The following is a 21,781-nucleotide window of genomic DNA, read 5'->3' as shown; positions in this document are numbered from 1 at the left end:
TTCTCGCCGGGTTTAATCGGACGCTTGATGGAGGAACGGTTTGTTCTAGATCGAGACTAGAAGACAATAGTAGCAGTCGGGGCCTGGAGGAATGAATAAATACCTCAGGGTCGGACATCCGACGCGGACATCCGAGCAGCCATGCCGCGACCGGCCAAGTGTCCTCTTATCTCACCCTTCTCGCACTGTTGTTGCCTTCATGTATTTTTTTTCGACTGATGTCAGTATCTGTCGCATGATATTTGCATGGAAAAGCAACCAGGTTGCTTGTGGTGAATATCACTCCATCGGTTTTGCCGAGGACTGCCATCGGAGTAGATTAGGTAGGGCAGAGTTGTTGAAACCCTGAGATTCACTTAATATGTTGCCACCTCGCAAGTCGATGAAGACAAAATATCACCCACTACAAAATATCCCTCCCATCTCCCAAGTCAGACCACCTCTTATCTACTAGCTCGGGTAATCGGCTCGCAATCGCCCTCGCGACGCAGTCACGCGTGGGACGCGATCAAGAGCACCGACCTAAGACAAGCTTTGCAACCGGCCTGCCATCCACGGCGCCAATATACGGCGCAGCCAATCCGCAGTGCCACCCTTGCGCCCGTGACAGGACCTAAGCAGAGCTAAGAAGACCGGGGAAGAAGGGAAGCATCCAATCCACGTGGAATAAATCCCTCATGGCGCAACGCCCGTGATAGATAGATAGATGGGCTAGCCACTGATAACGGAATGGGCCCCTCATAAAGACGCACTGATCCCTACCCACCCACACCCCGTGTATGTCCGATGTCCGTGAAGTGAACGAACCCCGTCAAGTCATCCGCTATCACGACACGATGATCCCCACCGAAGATGACATCGTCAAATTCGTCTCCATCGCCTCCAATGCCACCGAGGGCACTGCGCTGAGGTTTCTGCAGGCAAGATATGACTCTTACCCACTTGGACATACATAATCATGGGTGTCCCGACCAGCAAGTGAGCGGGTTTGCTGATCTGTGGCTCGTTCGTTGGTTGAAGGCGGCGGATAACATCGACGACGCGCTCACGCAGTATTATGAGAACCCCAATAAGTACTCGCATGGCCTGTTTCCGAGCGAGGATAGTCCGCAGATTTCGACCCAGGAGACTTGGACGTCCGCGCCGCTGCCTCCGCCGTCGTATCATGAGGTCTTTAGCATCCAGAATAATCTGCCCGTTCAAACACATACCAACAAGGTCATTGAGGCGGCGAACGTCCGCGCCCAGGATGAGGTATTGACATGTGTTCATTGGTTCCTTTGCAGCGCGCTTGCCCTAATTTTTGTCCTCGGCGTAGCAACAAATGCAGAACATGCTCCAGCACACCCAGCGCGTGTGTATGATCTACAATTCCGATATCGAGCCAGAGCACGATACCCAGAAGACTAGCTGCTCGTGCGAAGTTCACCAGTACATGTACAAGAAGATGAAGCGATTGAAGGTCCAGGAGATGTGGTCTAAGGCTGTCATGTACCCAGGTCTGCACCTGTCCCCCCCCCTTGGCTTGGTCTCCCGTTTCTCTCGAACCCCAACTGCGATGAACTTCCTCTAACCATGGACTTCCCGCCCGAACAGGAGAAAGGGCCTACCACGACTGCTTCTCAGTCACCGTATTTAGCGGCAATCCCTACAGCACCGTCATATCGCCGTATGGGCTCAACCCCTGGGAGTTCCAGAGACCCAATCCAACGTATTACTCCAAGGCCGTTCAGCAAACCATTCAACTGAACACGACCCTCAACGCGAAAGCCCAAGCCGCCGTCAATGACATGGAACCGAAATACAACATCTGGGAGACAGACGAGCCCGACGCGCCCGCAGCGGACGACGCCCAGCCAGCCGCAGCCAGCGAGCCACCCAAGGCCTCGAAACTCGCCGGGCTCAAAAAAGCCCTATCGATGCGCGCCTCTGAAGGCCGCTCCATCCTGAGAACTGAAAAGTCCAACCTCCGCCACCGCGACCTCTGCGCCGAAATCCTCTCCGAAGAAGCCGGGCGCTGGCCCGACGCCGGATGGCGCGAGATCGTCTCAACCTACCAGGCCAAAGTCGGGATGACGGAGAAAATCGCCGAGCTGCGCGCAAAGCGTCCCCTGCAGTACCTCCACCTCCTGCGGGCGGGATACTTCGAGCCCATCCCGGTGTCGTGGGCGAATCGGGTCTCCAACCCGCTGAAGTTCCGGGTCGATGCGCAGGCGGGGTGGAGGGGGATCACGCCTGCGTGGAGAGGATATGAAGATACGGCGGAGGAGCGGCTGTATTGGGTGTTGAACCATCGGGCGGGCAATACGGGGACTCGCCTGAAGCCGGATTTCATTTCGGCGCTGGATCTGGCCAGGGCGAGGATGGAGTCGGCCGTGGAGCCGCCGCCGGATTACTTCTCGGCGGATGATGCCTGCCATGTGCTGCATACGTCGGAGGGGTATTCGAGGCAGGTCATGCCGGCGCCGTTTCGCGCGGTCGATATGCCCGAGGACGCGACGGATAATACCATGATACTGTTGGATGTTTCGGGCTCGATGGATTTCCAGCCCATGAGGCCGACATATGATAAGTATCTTATCACCGGGTGGGAGAAGTCGACGCAGCCGAAGAATAAAGGTACGCATATGCACGCAACCGCAACCCACGGCCATTCGCAGGTCCATCGGACACCACTGGGATAATAATGCTGATTCATTCCGATCTGCTAACGTCAGAACTCGCCAAATCCATCATTCGCCGCTTCACAGACGCCATGACCAACCACGACAACAACGCAATCGGCTACCAACTGGTCACATTCGCCAGCACAGCCTCCTACATCGGCTACATCAACCACTATAACTTCCCGTCCACCTGGGACAGCATTAAAGTCGGCGGTGGAACGCGCGTCATGACCGGCTGGCAAAAGGCCAAGGAGTTGCATTTCCAGCGCCACCACGAGTCCGCTACCTACCATCCTGTGTATGGGTGGCAGGCGGGGCCCCGCACGCCTATGCTCAGGTTGCTTCTGCTCCTGGACGGTGAAGCGACGGACATGGATGAATTCGAGCTTGAGCTGTTGGGGCTGTCGTGGGTGCATGTTACGATCTTTTTGATCGGGGTGGATGGGTGTCCGCATCACCATCGCCATGCGAATGAGCTGCAGCGCATTAGTGAGGTCAATCCCCATGTGTCGTTTGTGGATGCACAGGGGAATACTCCGGAAAGGTTTGTCACGCATGAGTTGTTGAAGAGGCATCTGGGGTATGATGTTAGTATGTCGGAGTTTGAGGCGTTGGAGAGGAGGGTTAGTGCGCAGCCGCCGGGTTATACGGAGTAGGTTGAATGGGGTTGTTTTTGCGGAAGGGGGTGTCTTCGATGTGTTTCTTTTTTTTCTTTTTTTTTTTTTTCAATGTTTGGTTGTGGGGTGTGGATTAACTAGAATGCGCTGTATGATTTGTTACTTGTTGGCCCTTTGAAGCTAATATATGGAGTTCACTATTATAGTCATTTTTTAATTTGTTGGTGAATGAATGTTGGTAAAATGAGGTTGTGACTTGCGATTTAACAGTGAAATAATAAATGAGGTACAGGAATTGACCAGGAAAGACCTGCTTGAGAAGGTAATCCTCCGAATTGTATAGAACGCCGACCATGCCGCTAAATCGATACATTTAATCCAAGGCGCTGGTGAATGATCTATCGTCCACTCGGCTGAGAATGGGGTTGACCAGCAGGCTGAACCATCGCGTGTTGGTCGTTGGTAGGGGGAGGGTAGTAAGGAGCCGGGTTGGGGTTTATGCGAGGGTCGTAAGCGTGGTAGTGCGAAGGGTGAGGCTGTTGAGCTTGTTGGTATTGGGGCTGGTGCGGGTATGGAGGCTGTTGAGGGTACGGAGGCTGCTGTTGGTATGGCGGCTGCTCATGATGGTGGTGGCATGAGCAATGATGACCCTGCTGACTTGTGTTGGGCTGTTGGCTTTGCTTCTTGTCTTGATGTTCGTTGATGGCTCTGTAGAAGATTAGCGTCTGTCCAATGATGTCAAGCATGCGATCCACATACTTGGACCCTGCCTTTAGCAGACCGTAAGCGCCAGCCAATTGGATTCCGGTTTTGATGAGACCCATGATGGTTGACAGTAATCTGCAAGAACTCAATGGACTTTTGGGGCTTTTGAGAGAGAAGGAATGATTCGCAATTGTCGATGAAGAAAATTCCACCTGGGGGTCGCGCTGGTCTTTATCCGCAAGGCCACGTCCATCCCTTCCCGATCGGGGCCCTCTGCGCTAACCCTACAAGACGAGCCATCCGAGCCCGAGAACAATCCCACTGCGCCCCGATGGACAGCCTTGCGCTAGTCGTCTAGCATTGACAAGCGCTTCGCTCCCCCACTTTAGCCTGACAATCTCCTTCCCCTTCCACTGCATCAATCCGAGCCTCAATCCTCATGGCCCCTCGCCTCGAACACCGCAAGTCCATCCGCGGCTGTCGCCGTTGCAAGGCCCGCAAGGTCAAGGTATCCCCACTCTTCCCTACACATCTACTCCCAGCTAACAACCCCAGTGCAACGAGCAACACCCCCAATGCTCCAGCTGCCAGCGCCACGGCGTTCCCTGCGAGTATCCCCCCCTGGAGACACGCGCCTACACCCAGCCGCGGACCCTGCAGCGACGCTCACCACCACCAACACTCGCACGTGGCCTGCCATCCCCTGAAGTGGCCCCTCTCAACACCACCGACCTGCGTCTCATGCACCACTTCGTCACCGCCACAGCACGGACCATGGGCACCGCCCACGTCCCCAATGTCGGCGCCATGTGGCAGGTCGCAGTCCCGGAAATGGCCTTCGAGTACGAGCCCCTTCTGCACACAGTCCTGGCCGTCGCGGCCGCGCACCGCGCATCCCTGATCCCATCCGAAGCCGACGCCCTCCGCCTCGTGCACCGCTCGCACATCGACCGCGCCCTCCGCCAACACCGCACAGACATCGCCCGCCTCAACGTCTCCACCATCTCCGAGACCCTCTGCATGAACACCATCCTGCTATCCATGTACTCACTCATGCTCCGCTCCGAGCCCTCCCCCTCCCCTCCCCCTCCCCATCACAATCACAACCCCAACCCCAACCCTACTCCCCCCCGATCCTCTGGCTCAACATGTCACGCGGCATGCGCGCCGTGATCGGCCTCGTCTACCACCGCCTCGTAGCGTCCAGCGCGCGCATCTCCCCCCTCCTCGTCGCCCGGCCCATCGTGCACGGCGACGTCGCCACCCAAACCGCCTACGCAGACCCCACCCGCCCCTTCGCCCACCTGCTCACATGTAACCCCGACCCCGACAACGAGACCGCAGAGCTCATGGCCGTTTACGATCTGTGTGTCGCGTACCTCGAGAACATGTATAAGGGCGTGAAGAGCCACGAGTGTGTCTATGATATCCGGAAACGGTTCTCGTCGTTTGCCCCCATGGCGCCCCAAGCGTATATGGTTGCGTTGATGCAGAAGAGGCCCCGCGCGTTGGCCATCCTCGCGTATTTGTTTGCGCTGGGAAAGGCCGCGGAGGATATTTGGTGGTTGAGGGGCATTCCGGAGAGGGAGGTCAGGGGGATTTATGGTATTTTGCCGGTCGAGTGGAGGGGGGTGTTGGAGTGGCCGGTGAGGGTTACGAGGGTAGGGTGGGATGGATGGGAGGGGGAGGGCAAGTCGGGTGTGGGAATGGGGATGGGGTTGTGAACAGGATTGGTTGTTTATATTTGGGATTACTGTCATTATGGAACATGAGATATGAGATGTTGTTTTTTCTTAGGCACCGACGCCACTAGACTGGCTCTTCTCCGCAGGCTCGAGACGAGACCGCGCCAGATTCCGTGTCGCTATTCCAACCCCGATGTACACGAGCATCGTGAGGTACTCCGGCAGTGTACCGAAGATGACTCGCACGGCCAAACTCCCACCTTCCAGGCCGGAGCTGCTGAACACGGTTGCGATGGCGTAGATGATCCGGATCCCGATAAGTGGCATGGCGATGGTGACAGCCAGCAGAATCTACTTCCGTTAGGGAAAGTCCGGTGTGATATTTAGAGATAAGACTGACCTTTCGTTCGTCGCTTAGTCGCTGACGGTGAGAAGTGGCCTGGTATGAGAGCACCACCAGTCCGCACACCATCGTCCACCCAGTCGCAAAGAAAATCATCCCGACCTTCAGGATGGTTTCGTTGGCTTTGCTGGCGGCGGCGAGTCCAATACCGCCTCCGATCACGATGTGTGCGATCAGGAAGCCCCAGGTGTTGAGGGGGGAAGAGAGAGATTGTTGGATGGAGTGGTTACTTTCGGACGGATTAGAACAAGATGCTATTGTGAACCGAGGATATACGCACGATTCACGAAGAAGTCCCATAGCCGCGATCAGAAGGGGCGAAAGTCCAATGCCATTGATAATCGCAGCGACCGTGCTGACCTGGTTGTGCTCATAGGCATGCAGAGAAATCGCATTGCCGGCCAGTCGAAGACCGCACATAGCCAGGACATATACCCAGGCCGCTAGGCCATGTTTGCCATGCATGATGAAGCAGTAGAGGGCCGGGAGAGAGACAATGGCGTAGAAACCCAGATTGGCTGCGGCGAGAGATTCACTTGGAGTCATTTTGCGGGGTGCTGGATTGGTTTTGAACCGGCTGTATGCGTGAAAAAAAGAATGCAGGGGAAAATGGTTTGAGAATCATCATCATGAGAAGTTGTGCAGGCTTTATATCTCCTCTGCTGTGAACCATGGTTGCACTCTAGGCGGGTGAAGTCAGGTAAAATGTCTGTTCTGTGTCGATCAGCACAGCAAAGGTCTTGTTGATGTGATCCTTAAAGCATCGAACCCGAACCCGAGCCGGGGGCAGGGCCATGATCCGAGGCCTTACGACCCCAAAGCCCCTCCATAGCCACAATGCAGATCCACCAGTAGCAATGCCGGAAACCGCGATCTATCTCGGCCAAGCGAAACCGAGCTTTCCCTTGTGTGCAAACAAACGAATTGTGGCCGTCCCCACCGCGCTTATTCTCGTATGAACTAGCCGAAACATTATGCTTGACCCGCACTCACATTACTGATATCTGATGGGGCAAAGAGGCTTTTCAAGCATTTGATCGGCAGTTTGATCTGTTTGATTCCTGTTTGCTCGGATAGCAAACACTATCTTTTGCGGTAGTATACCCACAAGCCCAGCCAGGTACATAGTATAAAAAGGGCTGAAGACCATTCTCGACCCATCTTCAAGTGTAGAAAGACTTCAATCGGAAATCCCGAGATCCAAACACAAAGATACCGTCAAGACAATCGAAAATGTCCTTCCAAACAATCGCCATCGTGGGCGTACGAGCCCCATCCCGTCCCATCACCGCCCCGCCCCCTGACCCAAGATAACCAACCACTAACTATCCCCACAGGCAAGCGGCAGCATCGGCCGCGCCATCCTCCAAACCCTAATCTCCTCCTCGCACTTCGACGTCACCGCCATATCGCGCTCAACCTCGACCGCCCAGTTCCCCGACAACGTAAAACTCCTCCGTGGGGACTATGCGGACACGCAATTCCTCCGCGACAGCCTGAGCGGCATCGACGCCCTCGTGCTCTGCGTGGGCACCCTAGTCCCATCGACGCAGATCCCGTTCATCGACGCCGCGATCCTCGCCGGCGTCAAATGGATCTTCCCCAGCGAGTTCGGCACGGATAGTGGGAATCCGGAGTATTCGGCTCATGTGCCGATTATTCCGCCGAAGATTGAGATTCAGGAGTATTTGAGGAAGAAGGCGGAGGAGACGCGGGGGAGATTTGCGTGGTCGGCGGTTGTGAATGGGCTTATTTTGGACTGGGTGAGTGGGTAGTGGGGTTTCAATCCTGGATCGGTATATTTTGTGCTTGTTCTAATGTGATGTGGGAGAGAAGTCGATTCCCCGGGGTGTTCTCGGCATCAACATCGCGGAGAAGAGCGCCGTGCTTCTTGATGGTGGGAATGTCAAGGTTAATATTACGACGTTGGCGTTGATTGGGTCCGCCGTGGCGAGGTTACTCGCCCTCCCTGAAGAGAAACGCAGGAACTTTGCGAACAGACTGGTGTATATATCGTCTTTCCGGGTCTCGCAGGTTGAGCTTCTCGAGAGTGCACAGGTTGCGACCGAGACGGCGGATGGTGATTGGAAGACTACCCATGAGAGCACTGAGGATAAGCTCCGCAGAGGAAAAGAGCTGTTTGCGAAGGGTGAGACGGAGGGTGTCGTGCATCTGATCTATGGGCATGTCTTCCAGGATAATGCGGGAGGAGACTATGAGGCCCGGGTGGCGCTGGATAATAAGGCTCTTGGGCTGGAGGAGGAGAATCTCGACGTTGTTATGAAGGAGTTGAAGGATCTGTGATTCATACTAGTGTGTTTATGTTAAGATCGCCTGTGTTCATAGAGGATCGATATGTCAGATTGCACTATATTCGGGTACCCTCGCAGGGTTGGTCCGCTTCGGCCTGTTCAGCCGTTGTTCGTCCGTCCGTTCGGCGTCCGAGGGAAATTTGGAACAATTATTTAAACGCCACTTAATTTCCTATTCACCCCCTGAGACATGCGAATTTATTTTACTCTCTAAAACTGACCGTGCTTCCACAGTCAAAATGGAACACAAAAACATCGTCATCCTCGGGGGGTCCTACGGCGGCATATCCACAGCCCACTACCTCCTCCGACATGTTCTTCCCACGCTCCCCTCCCCAGAATCATACCAGATCGTCCTTGTCAGCACTTCCTCTCAGACCATGTGTCGACCTGCCTGTCCCCGCGCAATGATATCGGACGACATGTTCCCACAAGACAGACTCTTCGTCAACATTGCCCCGTTGTTCGAACAATACCCCAAAGGCCGCTTCCGGTTCGTCCAGGGCACTGCAATCAAGCTCGACCACAGCAACAGGGCCGTCGACATCCAATCCAACGGCGACACACAGAAGATCGATTTCCACGCGATCGTGATCGCCACCGGTTCATCGACCACCTCGCCGCTCATGGGCTTCGACCGCGATGAATCCTTCCTCCGTGAGCAGTGGACTGCCCTCCGGGCCGCTCTACCAACAGCCAAGAGCATCGTCGTCGCCGGGGGCGGTCCAACCGGGATCGAAATCGCCGGCGAGCTGGGCGAACACTTCAACGGGCGCTCGGGCTGCCACAACTCCAACCCCAAAGTCCCCATCACCCTCGTCACGTCCAGCTCCCAGATCCTGCCCGTCCTGCGACCAGCCATCGCGAAAAAGGCAGAGAAATTCCTCGCCGACGTCGGCGTGACAGTGAAAACGAACACGAGAGTGCAAACCGTCTCTCCGCCGGACGCAGGCATGGCGATCGTTGACAGCAAGGCGACCCTCACTCTGGACGACGGCTCAATCCTCACCCCCGATATCTACATCCCCGCGACCGGGATCAGCCCTAACTCGGGGTTCCTGGACGCGGCGCTCCTGGCCCGCGACGGCCGCGTCCAAACCGACCACACGTGTCGTGTCGATCAGGCAGGCCCGCGGGTCTATGCGGTTGGGGACGTGGCGTCGAACGTGCAAGCCAATTCCGTTATAGCTATCTTCTCCTGTATTCCAGTGCTTTGTGCGAATGTGAAACGGGATTTGTTGTTGGCGGAGGGAAAGGAGGGAAGTGCTGCTGGCAGCGACCGGGTGTTCACCGAGGATACGCGCACGAGCCAGATCGTGCCGATCGGGCGGAGTAAGGGCGTGGGAGAGGTGATGGGATGGCAGATACCGAGCTTTCTGGTGTGGTTGGCCAAGGGGAGGGATTATTGGTTGTGGACGACGGCGGACGTTTGGAATGGGAATAAGTGGGCGAAGGCGTCTTGATGTTGTTTTTCTTTCATGTTCCCCATGTATATCGTTGCTTACATTAATTACGGAGTCCACCCATTATTGTTCTCAACTTTCTACGGAGTACCGATGGCCAGCCCGGAACGGACGGACACGGGCGCGGACAACGGACTTGAAGGATTCGTCCGTGGCGGAGGCCGAACGGACAACAACCCAACACAGCCCGCATTTCCCCTCCATCAGAAGCCCCAGGAGGTGATTCCCCCTCGTCAGTGTCTAATATCTCAAAATGGCCAGTCACTCTTCCTCGGACGCTGCAGTGCGCGGCATAGGGCAGAGAAGAACCCGGAAAGGCACCCACAGTTGCTGGGAATGTGAGTCCTGCCACCGATGAGAGTGAAGATGGATGGATCTCCACCACCCCCGCGCTAATCACCGAAGAATGCAGGTCGAAGGCGCAAGGTGCGCTGTCAGTTCCCGTCCACCAACACCTCCGTCTGCACTCCATGTAGTCTCCGAGGAACGGTCTGTCGGCGGCAGGACTCGGTCGATCCGGACGGCGTCCCGCAGCACCGGGAGCGAAGGCACGGGCAGCGCATCGACCGACTGGAAGAGATGATGCAGCGGCTCGTCGATCGGATCCTTCCGGATGAGGGCATCCTGAGACGGCGGGAGGCCGATGGATACGATGAACCCAGACACCGATCAGGGACGACCACCGTTATTGACGGAACGCCCATCGACCAGCTGCTAGGGCCACGGAATGTTTCGCCCACGACTTTGACCTCACGGTCGAGCACCTGGTCCTACGACTCACTCGGCGGCTCCGTCCTGGGAACCAACAAGGAGGAACTACTCTCCAAGCAACTCCACGCACTCTTCCCCTCGCAGGACGACATCGATCTGATCACAGGCTCCAGCCCCGGGACAGAGTGGATCACCACCATGCTGGCTGCCACGGTGACAGGTAGAATCGAATCCCCTGCCGCACGAATCCCCATTCCACACATCACCAACCCCCCTGCTGTCCTCGCGCGAAGCCTTCTCCAGTTCGCCATCTGCATCCAACACCTCAGCCCCCAGGACACAAAATCCCTTGCCCTCACGTTCCCCGTCGCGGACACCATGCTCAACATCGTCTCCACGGTGTCGAACACGATCATTTCCAACGACGACATGATCGGAAGCATAGAAGGGCTTCAATGCGCCATCCTCCACGGCCACTGGCTCTTGAATGCGGGCAATCTGCGCAAGGCCTGGCTGATATTCCGGAGAGCGCTGAGCGTCGCGCAGCTGATTGGCGTGGGGCCTGGCAACGTCGCCTCCGCGAGTTGGGATGGTCGGGAGTCGCACAACACCCACAGCCCCGCCTCCGTCAATAGAGCATGGTATCTCATCGTCTCGGCAGATAGATACTTCTCGCTACTTCTCGGTCTTCGCATCGATATGCGGGACGACAGCTTCGCGTCCGAGGAGGCCATGAAGGACGACGGTCCCGACGAAAGATTGGAAAAGATTCATTCCGTGATATCCGCGCGCATTTCCGACCGAAACCTCCAGGACCCCCACCAGGCGTTCCTGACTACCCAGGCAATCGACTATGATCTTGACGCCGCTGCAAAGCGTCTGGGTCACGCCTGGTGGGCGGATCCCACCTCCATGCCGAGCGAATTCACCTACCAGAGATTCGAGCGCCTGAAGCGCCTCATGCGACATATTTGCCATTACAGTCTTGTCAATGTCCTGCATCTGCCCTACCTGCTGCGGGAGCCGGCGGAGCATCGCTACAGCTATAGTAGGGCGACGTGTATTCGCTCGAGCCGGGAGGTTTTGGGCCGGTTTATCGCGTTTAGAACGGATGTCGAGTCGGTGTCTGCGTGTCGGCATATCGATTATTCGGGCTCGATCGCGGCGATGACACTGTTGCTTAGTTATTTGGTTCGGGGGCAGAGCCTCCCGGGTAAGACTTCCGGTTCTGAGGACAAGCGGGAGGAGGATAGAGTCCTGGTTGGTAGAGTCAAGGAGAGGATGGAGCAGGTGGCGATGCTGAACCAGGATAAGCTGTCGCAGGAATCGGCACGCATTATCGGTCAGTTGCTTCCTGTGCTCGCTGTCGATGGACCGGAGAGAGTGGCTCTAGCGACCGGGGCAGAAAGCGATACCGTTCAACTGGACATTCCGTATCTGGGTGTGGTCAGAATCTGCGTAAATCCCAAACAGGGACAGGGCACGCTGCAGATATCTGACCTGAGACATGCTGAGGAGCGCTCAAGTCTACAAGAACCGGGTATCCCGCAGCAGTTCGGTCCCTCCGGTTTGGAGCTGGATGGTCAGGTGGAGAATATGTTCATACACGTTGAGCCACACAGCCTGGGAGACCATCCTGAGTTTCCTAGTCTTACTGCTGAGGCGAGCGATTGGCCGTTCCAGGGGGTGGATACGAATTTCTGGTCTCTCCTCCATGGTGGGCTCGGAAGGGAGTCTGACGATGGGGAGGGCATGTATTGAGTTAGTACATTGCCCTACTGTTGAGGATTTCGTCCATGCAGGGGGGGTTGCTTGACTGTCCAGGCCCTGTCAACCCGATTTTCTATCTTTGGAAGTCAGCGTCAATAACGGAAATAGCGTTCACCAATTCTCAAGTAAACTGGTCATCCAAACCTTGACAACTAATTCTCAATGAACAATTGGCAGATAATCTCCGATCTGGGTATCAGGTGAAGAGAACTTAGAGAGGGCCCGGGCCGAGTAGATTTGTCTTTACCGTCCGGGGGGTCGTCAAAGGCCTGCAATGCTCCGTACACTGAGGCCTTGGTTGGAACTCTGAAACAAGATATGTTGTGTTCGATATGCACCACCCCGATTGGCAGAGTCTTATGTTCAAAACTCCCGAGTGACAGAACCGATTCAAGACCGCTTCTCGCGGCTGCTGGGGTGATGGCTGGACAGGGTGGGGTGGAACAAGTTGACATACTATAGCTGGTGTCACTCCACTATTGCCTATCCAGTATACTACACAACCCCTTCTGAGGGCATCCATAAGACAATAAACACCAACCCTTCTGTGACTTCATCATCTCACGTCTCAATCCCACGCCGGACTCACCCCAACAGAAGATGGGTGAGGATTCTGCCTGCTTATTTGATCGGGAAGCAGAAGGAGATCCCCGTGGTCGGGTCGATGGATGGCTCTCCATCTTTGGAATTCGCCAGATCGTCGGCGATAACCTCGGCGATGCAGTCCCCGATCCAGGCAAAGAGAGACTCGGCCTGGTCTCGTCGCAGACGCTCTTCGATGCGCGATGCCTTTTCCAGCGTTCTTCGCACCTGAGGCTGTCTGCCGACCTGCTAGTCGCCCAGGAGCTCGATGAAGGCCACCCGTAGGTATGAGAGACCGAGGTAGACTGCCAGAGAACGACCCGTCTCTCACATCCCGTTGGTAGGCGCGTAATGGCGGTGGGGAAGAACTGGTCCGATGAGTTTGCGGCGAGCTCACGGTACGAGTGGGATAGACAATATGATAGTCGATAGAGGGTTTGATGGTCAATTCGCAGGGGGTGAAGAAATTGATGGAGATCTGGATCCGTCCCCACCATGATGGCAGATGGTTGCAAGAAGATGATGCTGATGCCCATGAGTTGGGACGCCGGATTGTCGGATATAATATATATGTATTTATCGGCCATCTGGTGGCCAGTTGGGAGTGCATCCCAGCGGATCACCGTGCAGATGTTGTTGACTGCCTGGTTATATTCGACACTCGTCCAAGGCAACTATTTACAAAGCAAGTAAACAACACTCCACGCCATGCCCTAACATCCCCATCCCCATCCCTAATCATCAATCCCATACACCGTCAAATCCCCCCCCATCCCCGGCAGCGCATAAACCGCACTCCTCGCCCCCCCAAACACCCTCAAATTCCTCTCCCCGCGAAACTCCAGCCCAATCTTCTCCAGCACGCGTCGACTCCTCGCCGCATCAACCCTACAGAACCCAAACACCCCCTCCACCCCCAGCTCGCGTCGCGCATACTCGATCAACCCGATCCCCGCCTCCGTCGCATACCCCTTCCCACTCTCCTCGGGCAGAATCGTGTACCCCACGTCGGGCTGGGTGTACGCGTTCGGCGGCTCCCCTTTCATCAGGGACACCATCCCGATCATCTTGCTCTCGGCGAGCGATGCATCCGGATAGGGCTTGAGCGAGACCAGCATCTGCCCGTGCTTGTTGCGGTTGTAGTCGGACTGCACGCGCGTGGCGATGAACTTGGCCGCCTTCTCGGGGGTGTCGAGCCCCGTGGGCCCTTCGGCTTGGATGAAGTCGTCGGTGTTCCAGAGGTGGTGGACGAAGGCGCTGTGGGTGGGGTTGTTGGGCTCCAGGTACGAGATGTGTAGTCGTGAGGTGGGGATGCTGAATGATGGGGGTGGGGTGAATGTGGTGGACATGGTGGATGTAGGGGAAGTAGTGAGTGGTTTGAGGCTGGAGTCGAGTTGGACTGTACTAGATTGGGGGTTCCGAGGGTTATTTGTCTGGTTACGGCTTATTGAGGGGTGGTTTCTAGGTCTTTTATATTGATTGCTGATATGATTGCTGACAGTCGACCGGATGCATGTTCGTCGGACTCCGTTCCTGTCAGATGCATGTGGTGAGTCAGATCAGCCAGACTAGGCCATCTTGGTGCTTAGCTTGCTGATAACACCGACGCTATCCGGGAATCTCAATGAGAAGGCCAATCATGATCCAAAGATCATTGATATTGCAATCTGGCCGCTGATTGATGAGATGGGCTCCCAGGATGGCGATTCTTCCGCAAAGCGGTTTCGGTTCCTCCGTATGCAAGGCCGGGTTATCGGGTGGAATGCTGGAATTTTCGATTCTGCAGGGTGTTATGAGTGCCTGGGCCTCTGTCAAAACATGATCGAGTTGCTTGTCGCACTGGGTTGGATGAATGTCAGAAATTGACGCTTTGGGTTGACCTGTGTGATGTTGGAACCAAAGAGAAATAGTCAAGAAGGTCAGACCGAGTCATGGTCGTGATGCTTGTGGAGCCCAGTGCGATGCTTCTCTGAGCTTACTCGGGGATAGTTACAGTATAGGAAGCCTGAAGTGGCAGAAGACGTGATTATCTGCCAACCTCCAGCCTCCAAATTTCGGTACACCGCGAAGGCTGTACCCTAACCTATGGGGTGCCAGTGGCAGAGACAAAGATTGAACCCGGGCGTTTGCGCAACTACTGCCACCATACAGGAACCTTCACCCATGAACCATGGTATAGAACAGGTCGGATTGACATTGACAGACAGTTCCCATGACAGGCTCGATCTGCCGCTACGCACGGCCCAGGAAGTCGCCCACAATCTGGAGATACTTCTCCCGCTCCTCCAACTGGGGGCAGTGCGAGCTTTCAGAGAACGTGACCCACTTGACCTTGTCGATGCCATGGAAGAACGGTTCCACTGCGCTATCCTGCGCTTCGTCGTACTTGCCATTGATCAGCAGAGTGGGCACCTTGATCTTGTGGAGGGTGTCCAGCACGCTCCAGTCCTTCAGGGAGCCCGTAACATGGAATTCGGACGGACCGAGTCTGCTATCGTTAGAATATGATCCCAAACTAAGGCTGTAAGGGAAGGAAGAAGAGATAAGCATACGTGGTCAAAGCAACAGTCGGATCCGTCTGCGACGCCCAAGTAACACTCTGCATAAGCTCCTCCGGCCAAGGCTGCACGCGACAACAAAACTGCGAGAGAAAGGCCATCGTCGCATTCTCATACTCCGCCGCGTCAAGCCTGTCTTCATCTTCACAATTCTTCAACGTGTCCTGCGTCTCCTGCGGCAATGTCGCCCGCAACCGATGCACCGACTCCAGCCACAGCTTGACCGACGCGGGCGCATTGGAGAGAACCAGCCGCCGCAGGCCCTTGGGCTGACGGATCGCAAAATCCGCCCCCAACATGCCGCCCCAGGAGTGGCCTAGCAGATCGAAGTGCCCGTCAATCCCAAAATGGCGTAGCAGGTTCTCCAGCTCCGCGATGAACAGATCGACGGACCAGAAGCCCGGGTCGCCGCGCTTCTCCGGGTAGTGCGTGGATAGCCCGTTTCCGATCTGGTCGTACAGGATCACCGCCCGCGAGGGGGCGAGTCCGGACACCGGCAGGATGTAGTTGTGGCAGAAGCCGGGACCGCCGTGCAGGGCTACTAGGGGCGTGGTGTCACCCTTCAGGTCGCCGTAGACCCGGTACCAGGTTTGGGCGGCCGTGGGGAGAGTGGCATGGTGGAAGGGGATGGTGCCTTCTTGGATTGGGATTGTCATGGTTGGTGGCTGATGGCTGATTTGATGGATTGAGGGGGGGTTGATGGGTGGGTGATGGGATGGGTGATGGGATATTTGGTTCGAGGGAAGTGAGCGAGGGGTGAGGGTGAGACGAGGTGACGCTAAGCCCGGCTAACGACTAGGCGATATCATATGATACATACCCTGGATGGTTGTCCTGCAGGATGAAGGATTCGGGGGAAGGATTTGAGGCTGTGGTGAGTGGCTAGTGCCTTCCTTTGCGAGGGCTGAAGTGACTAGATAGTTGAGAAGTTATCGACATGGCTTGCGACAGTCGTCTGCCCGACGGGCAGAATTTCGGAAAATGAGCTTAATGTTCACAAGCAATCATGTCATTCGATCGACGACGAAAGGAGTGGGGATGCGAGTGAATGATAGCGTATCCTTTCTGCTTCTTATTGGTCTCAGCCTGGTTTCCGGGGGTCTCGAAGTGGCTGGCGTAGCTATAGACATGTGGTCTATGTACGTCTATCGAGTTACTCTGCGTTCACCAAAGACGAATCCGACCAACCACAGCTCGATATTTTCTCGATTTGAGATTACCCCCGTCGCGGGACTTCTCCGAAGTTCCCCCATAGTGCAGTGAGACCATTCGTGGCATCCCCACCGGGTAAGGGGACGGGATGCGGCGTCCAACCCTAAACCGTGCCGAGTCTGGAAGGGCGGGACGGTTAGGAGCCAACTACTGCTCCCTAGGCCCTCTAGCCCCCTCCACCCGCATCCTTCCACCATGTCGATCCGCAAGCTGAGACAGCTTATACTTCAGCGGAGGCAGAAATCACTGCATGCGATTCCTTGGCTGTACCGTTGTATGTTCCGTATGTTCCGTATGTTTCCTTTTATCGCTCTTCTTCTCGTCTTGGATTTGGACTTGGAAGATGAGGTTGAGCACACGCAGCAGCAGCAGCGGCAGCAGCAGCAGCAACGATGATTGTCGTTACAGACACTAATCGGTCGCCCATCATCGGGATCCTGGCCTGGCTGCTTCTGGTGATCTCGAGCTTGGCTGGGGCTGCACGGCTGGGGATCAAGTATGCTATTACCCGGCGATTCTCGATGGATGATTATTTGATCTTCGTTTCGCTGGTTAGTCATCTCCTGTGCTTGCGAGTTCCACTGCACACAACACGATGTTTAACCTTCGCGGTGTGGCATACAGGTTATTAGTTTTTTACAGACAGGGTGTATCTCCATTGCTGTCCACAATGGCTACGGCACAGAACAGAGTGCTTCGTCGGACGAGCAGATAGAGACAGCCCTGAAGGTATGTGCCCTGCCAATTGAGATAACAGCTGATGTTCACCATCCAACTGACATCGGGCTATATCTAGGCCTTGTATGCCGCGTACCTGCTCTATATCATCAGCCTGTCCTTCGCCAAACTGAGCGCTCTGGCGTTCATGACCTTTCTCATGCAGCGCACTCGGAAGATGGAATGGGTGTTCACCGGATTGATCGTCGTATGGGCTATAAGCGCCGAATTCGCACTCGCTTTCCAGTGTGGCTTCCCAAACCCGTGGGATCTGGCCAAACACAATTGCTTTGATCGCGTGAGAAAGTCCTGTCGCTGTTATCCGTCATGGTGGCATACTGACTGGGTGATCAGGAGGCCTGGTGGCTCTATTTCGGGGTGACCAACATATTATCCGAGTTTGCGTTGATAGTCATCCCGAGCCTTCTCGTTCTTCACATCCAGATGGCCGACTCGAAGAAAGTCGTCGTTATCTGCTGTTTTCTCACGCGCCTTTCGTTAGTCGGCTACCTGCGTTATCCCGTCTCATTGTGAGCTGGTACTGATACAAATTTGTTTTCTAGGGTTGTTGGTGCCATCATCGTCGAGCTTGTGTACCGCGATTCCAGCAAAAACGCGGAGGATCCTCTTCTGGAACTCTGGAAAGTCGCAGTCTGCATTCAGTTGATCCAGAGTTTCGCCATCCTCGCCGCCTGCATCCCGCACCTGAAGCCGTTCATGGATGGGCTGCAGTCCACTGGCCTCCGGCTCTACTATCTACCGGGCGAGACATCCAGACAGGGAGACTACAACTATGGGAGCAGGGGAAAGACCGTCGGGCATCAACTCAGCGGGCTGGCGGGAACAGCTGTCGCCAACAGCACGACGGTGTTTGCAAATCGGCCACAGCCCGACTGGAACGACGACAACATGAGCCAGAACAGCCAGAGTCACATCATTCGAGAGACAGTAGAGTGGGTCGTAGAAGAGCAGTATCATCCGGAAGCCGCAGAGAATCACCGCGCTAGTCGAATTCTCGAAATCCCGTCCGGTGAGAGCCACGAACTGCATGACTTGTCCTAGGCAGCAGTAGTATCTGTCCCATGATACTCTCTTATGAACACTGGATTGGATGATCTGCGAAAAGGATACTCACCAAATCTGACTCAGGAGATTCGGGAAAAAAATTGGAAAAAAAGGGGGGGCGTTCCGCGGTTAATTACATCTCGTTTTCTGTTGGTAATGTATATATCTAGCTTTTTTTAAGTTGTGGAATCCCTCCGGCCCAGTGGGGCAGAGATGGCGACCTACTATATTAATCTCTGGTCTAGTTTCAGCGCAAACCCTATCCAGCCGCGCATTAATATCGAGGATCTGAGACGACTCTCAAAGCTTAACCCTTCCGGACAGTCTACACGATGATAGACCCATCTGCTATTGCGTGGTATCGCCCGGAGCACGGTTAGGTTCTTCAGGCTCCGCCACTCACCGTGCGATGCGGCCTTCCGGGTGGGGACGATTGCATTTCCGTGATCGAAACCCTTCTCCGGCCGACGTCTGTCATTATGGCATGGAGGGGGGTCCCCCCATTGCTCAACTGATGGTCTAGGGGGTTAGTCGAACTTTGAACGTGGGCCAGTCACCGGTCAGTATTGGGGCTTGTCTGAAGAGAATAGACAGGGGGGCGAAGGTGCAAAACCTGATAAGACACATGCCGGTACTTGTTCAATTTATTGTTATTTTGGCCCTTGTTGCTGCGCTACTTGTCGTCGTTGTATCCCTTTTGCTGATTTCTTTTTCCATTCTTATTGGGGTCGTGTGCGAAAATACCGCCAGTATGCAGGAGCCCATCGAGCTGAGGGATCGGCAGCTGGACTCGAAGCTCGCCAGCACCAGTCAGTCCCGTGTGCAGGACGAGCAGGGGTTGGGCCGCGTGGGCAAGAAACAGATTCTGAAGGTAGGTCGGTCTACCCAAGTGTTGGGTTTTCGTGCCTGGTTGCGTTCTCCACGTGACTGATCAATGCTTTGCAGCGTCGTTTCGGGTTTCTGTCCATCTTAGGGTTTAGTTGCACTATCTTGGCTTCCTGGGAGGGTATTCTTTCGTATGTGCTTCCTCTTGGGATGCGATGGCTTCTCTGTGCGTGTGAACATAGCTGATCCGTTTGCAGAACATTCACGATTCCGTTTGAGAAGTATGTTCTGCCCTGTTGCTGTGCCCTGTGTTGGGGTCGGGCATGTCTAACCTCGAATGAACAGTGGCGGTCCTGCAGGGACAATTTACAGCTTCCTCCTCGTTTGGGCGGGGACTTTCTCGACGTTCCTCACCATGTCGGAGCTGGTTTCGATGTATGCTTTCTGCTATAGACCCCCCTGCAAACTCACAATAACCGGCTATTCAGGGCCCCGACATCTGGTGGACAGTATCACTGGGTGTCGATGATGTCTCCTAAGTGGTGTCAAAAATATCTCAGCTTTCTCACGGGTATGTCATCCCACAGCATACTGCGCATCGTGGACGCTGCGACTGACTCTGTCTTCGCCCTCTCCAGGCTGGTTAATTGTCATCGGTTGGCTGGGTGCGTTCGCGTCCACCTGCTATCTCAGCGCCTCGCAGATCCAAGGCCTGGTGGTCTTGAACCACCCTTCCTACGTCCCCACGGCCTGGCAAGCAGTGCTTCTGTTCTGGTTCATCGTAGCTGCTGCAGTGTTCGTCAACGTGATGGCTAGTACCATGCTGCCGAAATTTGAAGGTTTTGTCCTGATCCTGCATCTCGTCGGGTTTTTCGCAATCGTCATTCCCCTCTTATATCTGGGCAACCACAACTCAGCTTCCGATGTGTTCGGGCAGTTCGCCAACGATGGTGGATTCCAGACCGAGGGATTGTCGTTTCTGGTCGGCATGGTCGGGAACATGTTCGCCTTTACCGGTGCCGATGCTGCGGTTCACGTAAGTCGCATGCCTCGCTCTCGCGACTGATTGACTGACAGCTCCACAGATGAGTGAAGAGATCCACGATGCCGAAAAGGTCGTGCCGCAATCTATCCTCACCTCGGTTCTCATCAACGGCTTGTTAGGTTTCGGGATGACCCTATCCACTCTCTTCACCATGACCGACGCCACAGCCGCTCTGGCGTCCCCCACCGGCTACCCATACATGGAGATCTTCTGTTCAGCCACCAGCTCGATCGGCGGATGTACCGTGATGTCCGCCATCGTTCCCATCCTAGTGATCACTACCGCCGTAGGCTCCCTGGCATCTTCCTCTCGCATGGTATGGTCCTTCGCCCGAGACCGTGGTCTCCCCGGATGGCGCTTTCTTAGCAGAGTATGTACCCTTGCCCTCCCTCACAATCAACCCCCCCCCCCCCTCTAACCGCCAAAACCAGGTCAACGCCCAAGCGGTCCCCCAGTGGTCTATCCTCGTCGTGACTATCGCCGCCGTCCTCCTCGCCCTGATCATCCTCGGCTCCGCAGCCGTACTCAACGATGTCGTCTCCCTCTGCGTCAGCGCCCTCTACACCTCCTACTTGATATCCGCCTTTCTGCTGATCTGGAAGCGCTGCACGGGCGGAATCCGCGAACAGTCCGAAATGCCCGTCGACACACTGGTGAACACCCCCGGCGCGCCTCTCGCCTGGGGCCCGTTCCACATCCGGGGCGCTTTGGGGCTCGCGATCAATGCATTCACGGTCGTGTATCTCACGGTCGGCGTGTTTTTCAGCTTTTGGCCCGATGAGATGAACCCCACGCCCAGTACGATGAATTGGGCGGTTGTGGGTACTGCGGGAACCAGTTTGGTTAGTACGCTGTACTATGTCTTTTGGGCGAAGTATGAATATACGGGTCCGGTGGTGGAGATTGATCGGGATTGATTGACAAGGGGTGGGTGAGAGGGAACGAGGGGGTGCGGTCGTATTTGTTTCGGCGTCCTGAGGTTGGCGGGATAAATCAAGCTCCATGCGATGGGAAGTGCTAATAATTGAAAGAATGTCATTCGGAAGACCTCAGGAGTGCAAGACATGGACGAACAACTGGTCAATAGTGTCAGCTCTTGATCTAAGCCGTTGATCTTTCCACATGTCAGTCCCTTCGTATTAATCAGTCAAGTTCCAATCAATGATATCACAAATTGGAAGCGGATTCCCAGATGAAATTCTTTCAAAGTCGGCGACAAGATCCACAGTTTTGTACAACTCGCCCCACTGCCTAGGTACTAGACAACACCATAAAAATATCTAGGACTGTCCAGACCGAGGCGCGTCTTGAAAAATCCGGGGAAGATGCTGGAGGAAGAAGTCAGAAGATGCGAGGCCGGCGGGGAAAACAGAAGGATCAGCACGTGATGTGCAAGATATCACGTGGAATGTCATGCGAATGGACCAATTAGGATTCGCGATTGG

At 55.3% G+C, this 21,781-nt stretch overlaps 12 protein-coding genes across 12 annotated transcripts; 8 read left to right on the top strand and 4 right to left on the bottom strand.

The window, feature by feature from the left end:
- Nucleotides 1-791: 791 nt before the first annotated feature.
- Nucleotides 792-3,360, top strand: BO70DRAFT_357412 (vWA domain-containing protein). Its single transcript, XM_025542032.1, has 4 exons — nt 792-1,254; nt 1,319-1,499; nt 1,597-2,619; nt 2,718-3,360. Exons 1-4 carry the CDS (start codon nt 928-930, stop codon nt 3,320-3,322), a joined length of 2,136 nt encoding a protein of 711 aa, XP_025404019.1. The 5' UTR covers nt 792-927; the 3' UTR covers nt 3,323-3,360.
- Nucleotides 3,361-3,475: 115 nt separating this feature from the next.
- Nucleotides 3,476-4,150, bottom strand: BO70DRAFT_357410 (uncharacterized protein). Its single transcript, XM_025542031.1, has one exon. It carries the CDS (start codon nt 4,105-4,107, stop codon nt 3,682-3,684), a length of 426 nt encoding a protein of 141 aa, XP_025404018.1. The 5' UTR covers nt 4,108-4,150; the 3' UTR covers nt 3,476-3,681.
- A 254-nt stretch (nt 4,151-4,404) lies between these two features.
- On the top strand, nt 4,405-5,643 carry BO70DRAFT_402167 (Zn(II)2Cys6 transcription factor). Its single transcript, XM_025547008.1, has 2 exons — nt 4,405-4,496; nt 4,544-5,643. The coding sequence occupies exons 1-2, from the start codon at nt 4,428-4,430 to the stop codon at nt 5,159-5,161; spliced, it is 687 nt and encodes a 228-aa protein (XP_025404017.1). The 5' UTR covers nt 4,405-4,427; the 3' UTR covers nt 5,162-5,643.
- Nucleotides 5,644-5,721: 78 nt separating this feature from the next.
- Nucleotides 5,722-6,762, bottom strand: BO70DRAFT_357409 (uncharacterized protein). Its single transcript, XM_025542030.1, has 3 exons — nt 6,357-6,762; nt 6,074-6,305; nt 5,722-6,024 (listed from the first exon to the last, which is right to left on the bottom strand). Exons 1-3 carry the CDS (start codon nt 6,620-6,622, stop codon nt 5,782-5,784), a joined length of 741 nt encoding a protein of 246 aa, XP_025404016.1. The 5' UTR covers nt 6,623-6,762; the 3' UTR covers nt 5,722-5,781.
- Nucleotides 6,763-7,292: 530 nt separating this feature from the next.
- Nucleotides 7,293-8,350, top strand: BO70DRAFT_305654 (aromatic alcohol reductase; the record flags this gene model as incomplete). Its single annotated transcript, XM_025540015.1, has 3 exons — nt 7,293-7,339; nt 7,414-7,839; nt 7,913-8,350. Coding segments are annotated over exons 1-3 (894 nt in total), but the record flags the coding sequence as incomplete, so codon positions are not given.
- A 277-nt stretch (nt 8,351-8,627) lies between these two features.
- BO70DRAFT_424999 (NAD(P)/FAD-dependent oxidoreductase) lies at nt 8,628-9,851 on the top strand (the record flags this gene model as incomplete). The annotated part of the gene is made up of 1 exon (XM_025547646.1): nt 8,628-9,851. The coding sequence occupies one exon, from the start codon at nt 8,628-8,630 to the stop codon at nt 9,849-9,851; it is 1,224 nt and encodes a 407-aa protein (XP_025404014.1).
- A 186-nt stretch (nt 9,852-10,037) lies between these two features.
- On the top strand, nt 10,038-12,467 carry BO70DRAFT_357407 (fungal specific transcription factor domain-containing protein). The gene has a single exon (XM_025542029.1). It carries the CDS (start codon nt 10,431-10,433, stop codon nt 12,321-12,323), a length of 1,893 nt encoding a protein of 630 aa, XP_025404013.1. The 5' UTR covers nt 10,038-10,430; the 3' UTR covers nt 12,324-12,467.
- A 1,181-nt stretch (nt 12,468-13,648) lies between these two features.
- Nucleotides 13,649-14,588, bottom strand: BO70DRAFT_402158 (GNAT family N-acetyltransferase; the record flags this gene model as incomplete). The annotated part of the gene is made up of 1 exon (XM_025547007.1): nt 13,649-14,588. Exon 1 carries the CDS (start codon nt 14,261-14,263, stop codon nt 13,649-13,651), a length of 615 nt encoding a protein of 204 aa, XP_025404012.1. The 5' UTR covers nt 14,264-14,588.
- A 558-nt stretch (nt 14,589-15,146) lies between these two features.
- Nucleotides 15,147-16,128, bottom strand: BO70DRAFT_281811 (proline-specific peptidase; the record flags this gene model as incomplete). Its single annotated transcript, XM_025539027.1, has 2 exons — nt 15,147-15,402; nt 15,467-16,128. 2 exons carry the CDS (start codon nt 16,126-16,128, stop codon nt 15,147-15,149), a joined length of 918 nt encoding a protein of 305 aa, XP_025404011.1.
- A 162-nt stretch (nt 16,129-16,290) lies between these two features.
- On the top strand, nt 16,291-16,834 carry BO70DRAFT_6826 (uncharacterized protein). The gene has a single exon (XM_025548644.1). The coding sequence runs from the start codon at nt 16,454-16,456 to the stop codon at nt 16,733-16,735; it is 282 nt and encodes a 93-aa protein (XP_025404010.1). The 5' UTR covers nt 16,291-16,453; the 3' UTR covers nt 16,736-16,834.
- Nucleotides 16,835-17,076: 242 nt separating this feature from the next.
- On the top strand, nt 17,077-18,463 carry BO70DRAFT_327359 (uncharacterized protein; the record flags this gene model as incomplete). Its single annotated transcript, XM_025540694.1, has 5 exons — nt 17,077-17,235; nt 17,309-17,413; nt 17,481-17,699; nt 17,756-17,898; nt 17,965-18,463. 5 exons carry the CDS (start codon nt 17,077-17,079, stop codon nt 18,461-18,463), a joined length of 1,125 nt encoding a protein of 374 aa, XP_025404009.1.
- Nucleotides 18,464-19,217: 754 nt separating this feature from the next.
- On the top strand, nt 19,218-21,647 carry BO70DRAFT_327354 (GABA transporter; the record flags this gene model as incomplete). The annotated part of the gene is made up of 8 exons (XM_025540693.1): nt 19,218-19,337; nt 19,412-19,482; nt 19,549-19,572; nt 19,637-19,726; nt 19,780-19,862; nt 19,930-20,327; nt 20,377-20,706; nt 20,768-21,647. 8 exons carry the CDS (start codon nt 19,218-19,220, stop codon nt 21,251-21,253), a joined length of 1,602 nt encoding a protein of 533 aa, XP_025404008.1. The 3' UTR covers nt 21,254-21,647.
- Between the last annotated feature and the right edge of the window lie 134 nt (nt 21,648-21,781).

This window comes from Aspergillus heteromorphus, assembly GCF_003184545.1.
Source record: "Aspergillus heteromorphus CBS 117.55 chromosome Unknown BO70scaffold_1, whole genome shotgun sequence".
Lineage (NCBI taxonomy): Eukaryota > Fungi > Ascomycota > Eurotiomycetes > Eurotiales > Aspergillaceae > Aspergillus > Aspergillus heteromorphus.
Note: the sequence above shows the minus strand (reverse complement) of the source record. Positions and strands in the feature narration are given on the sequence as shown.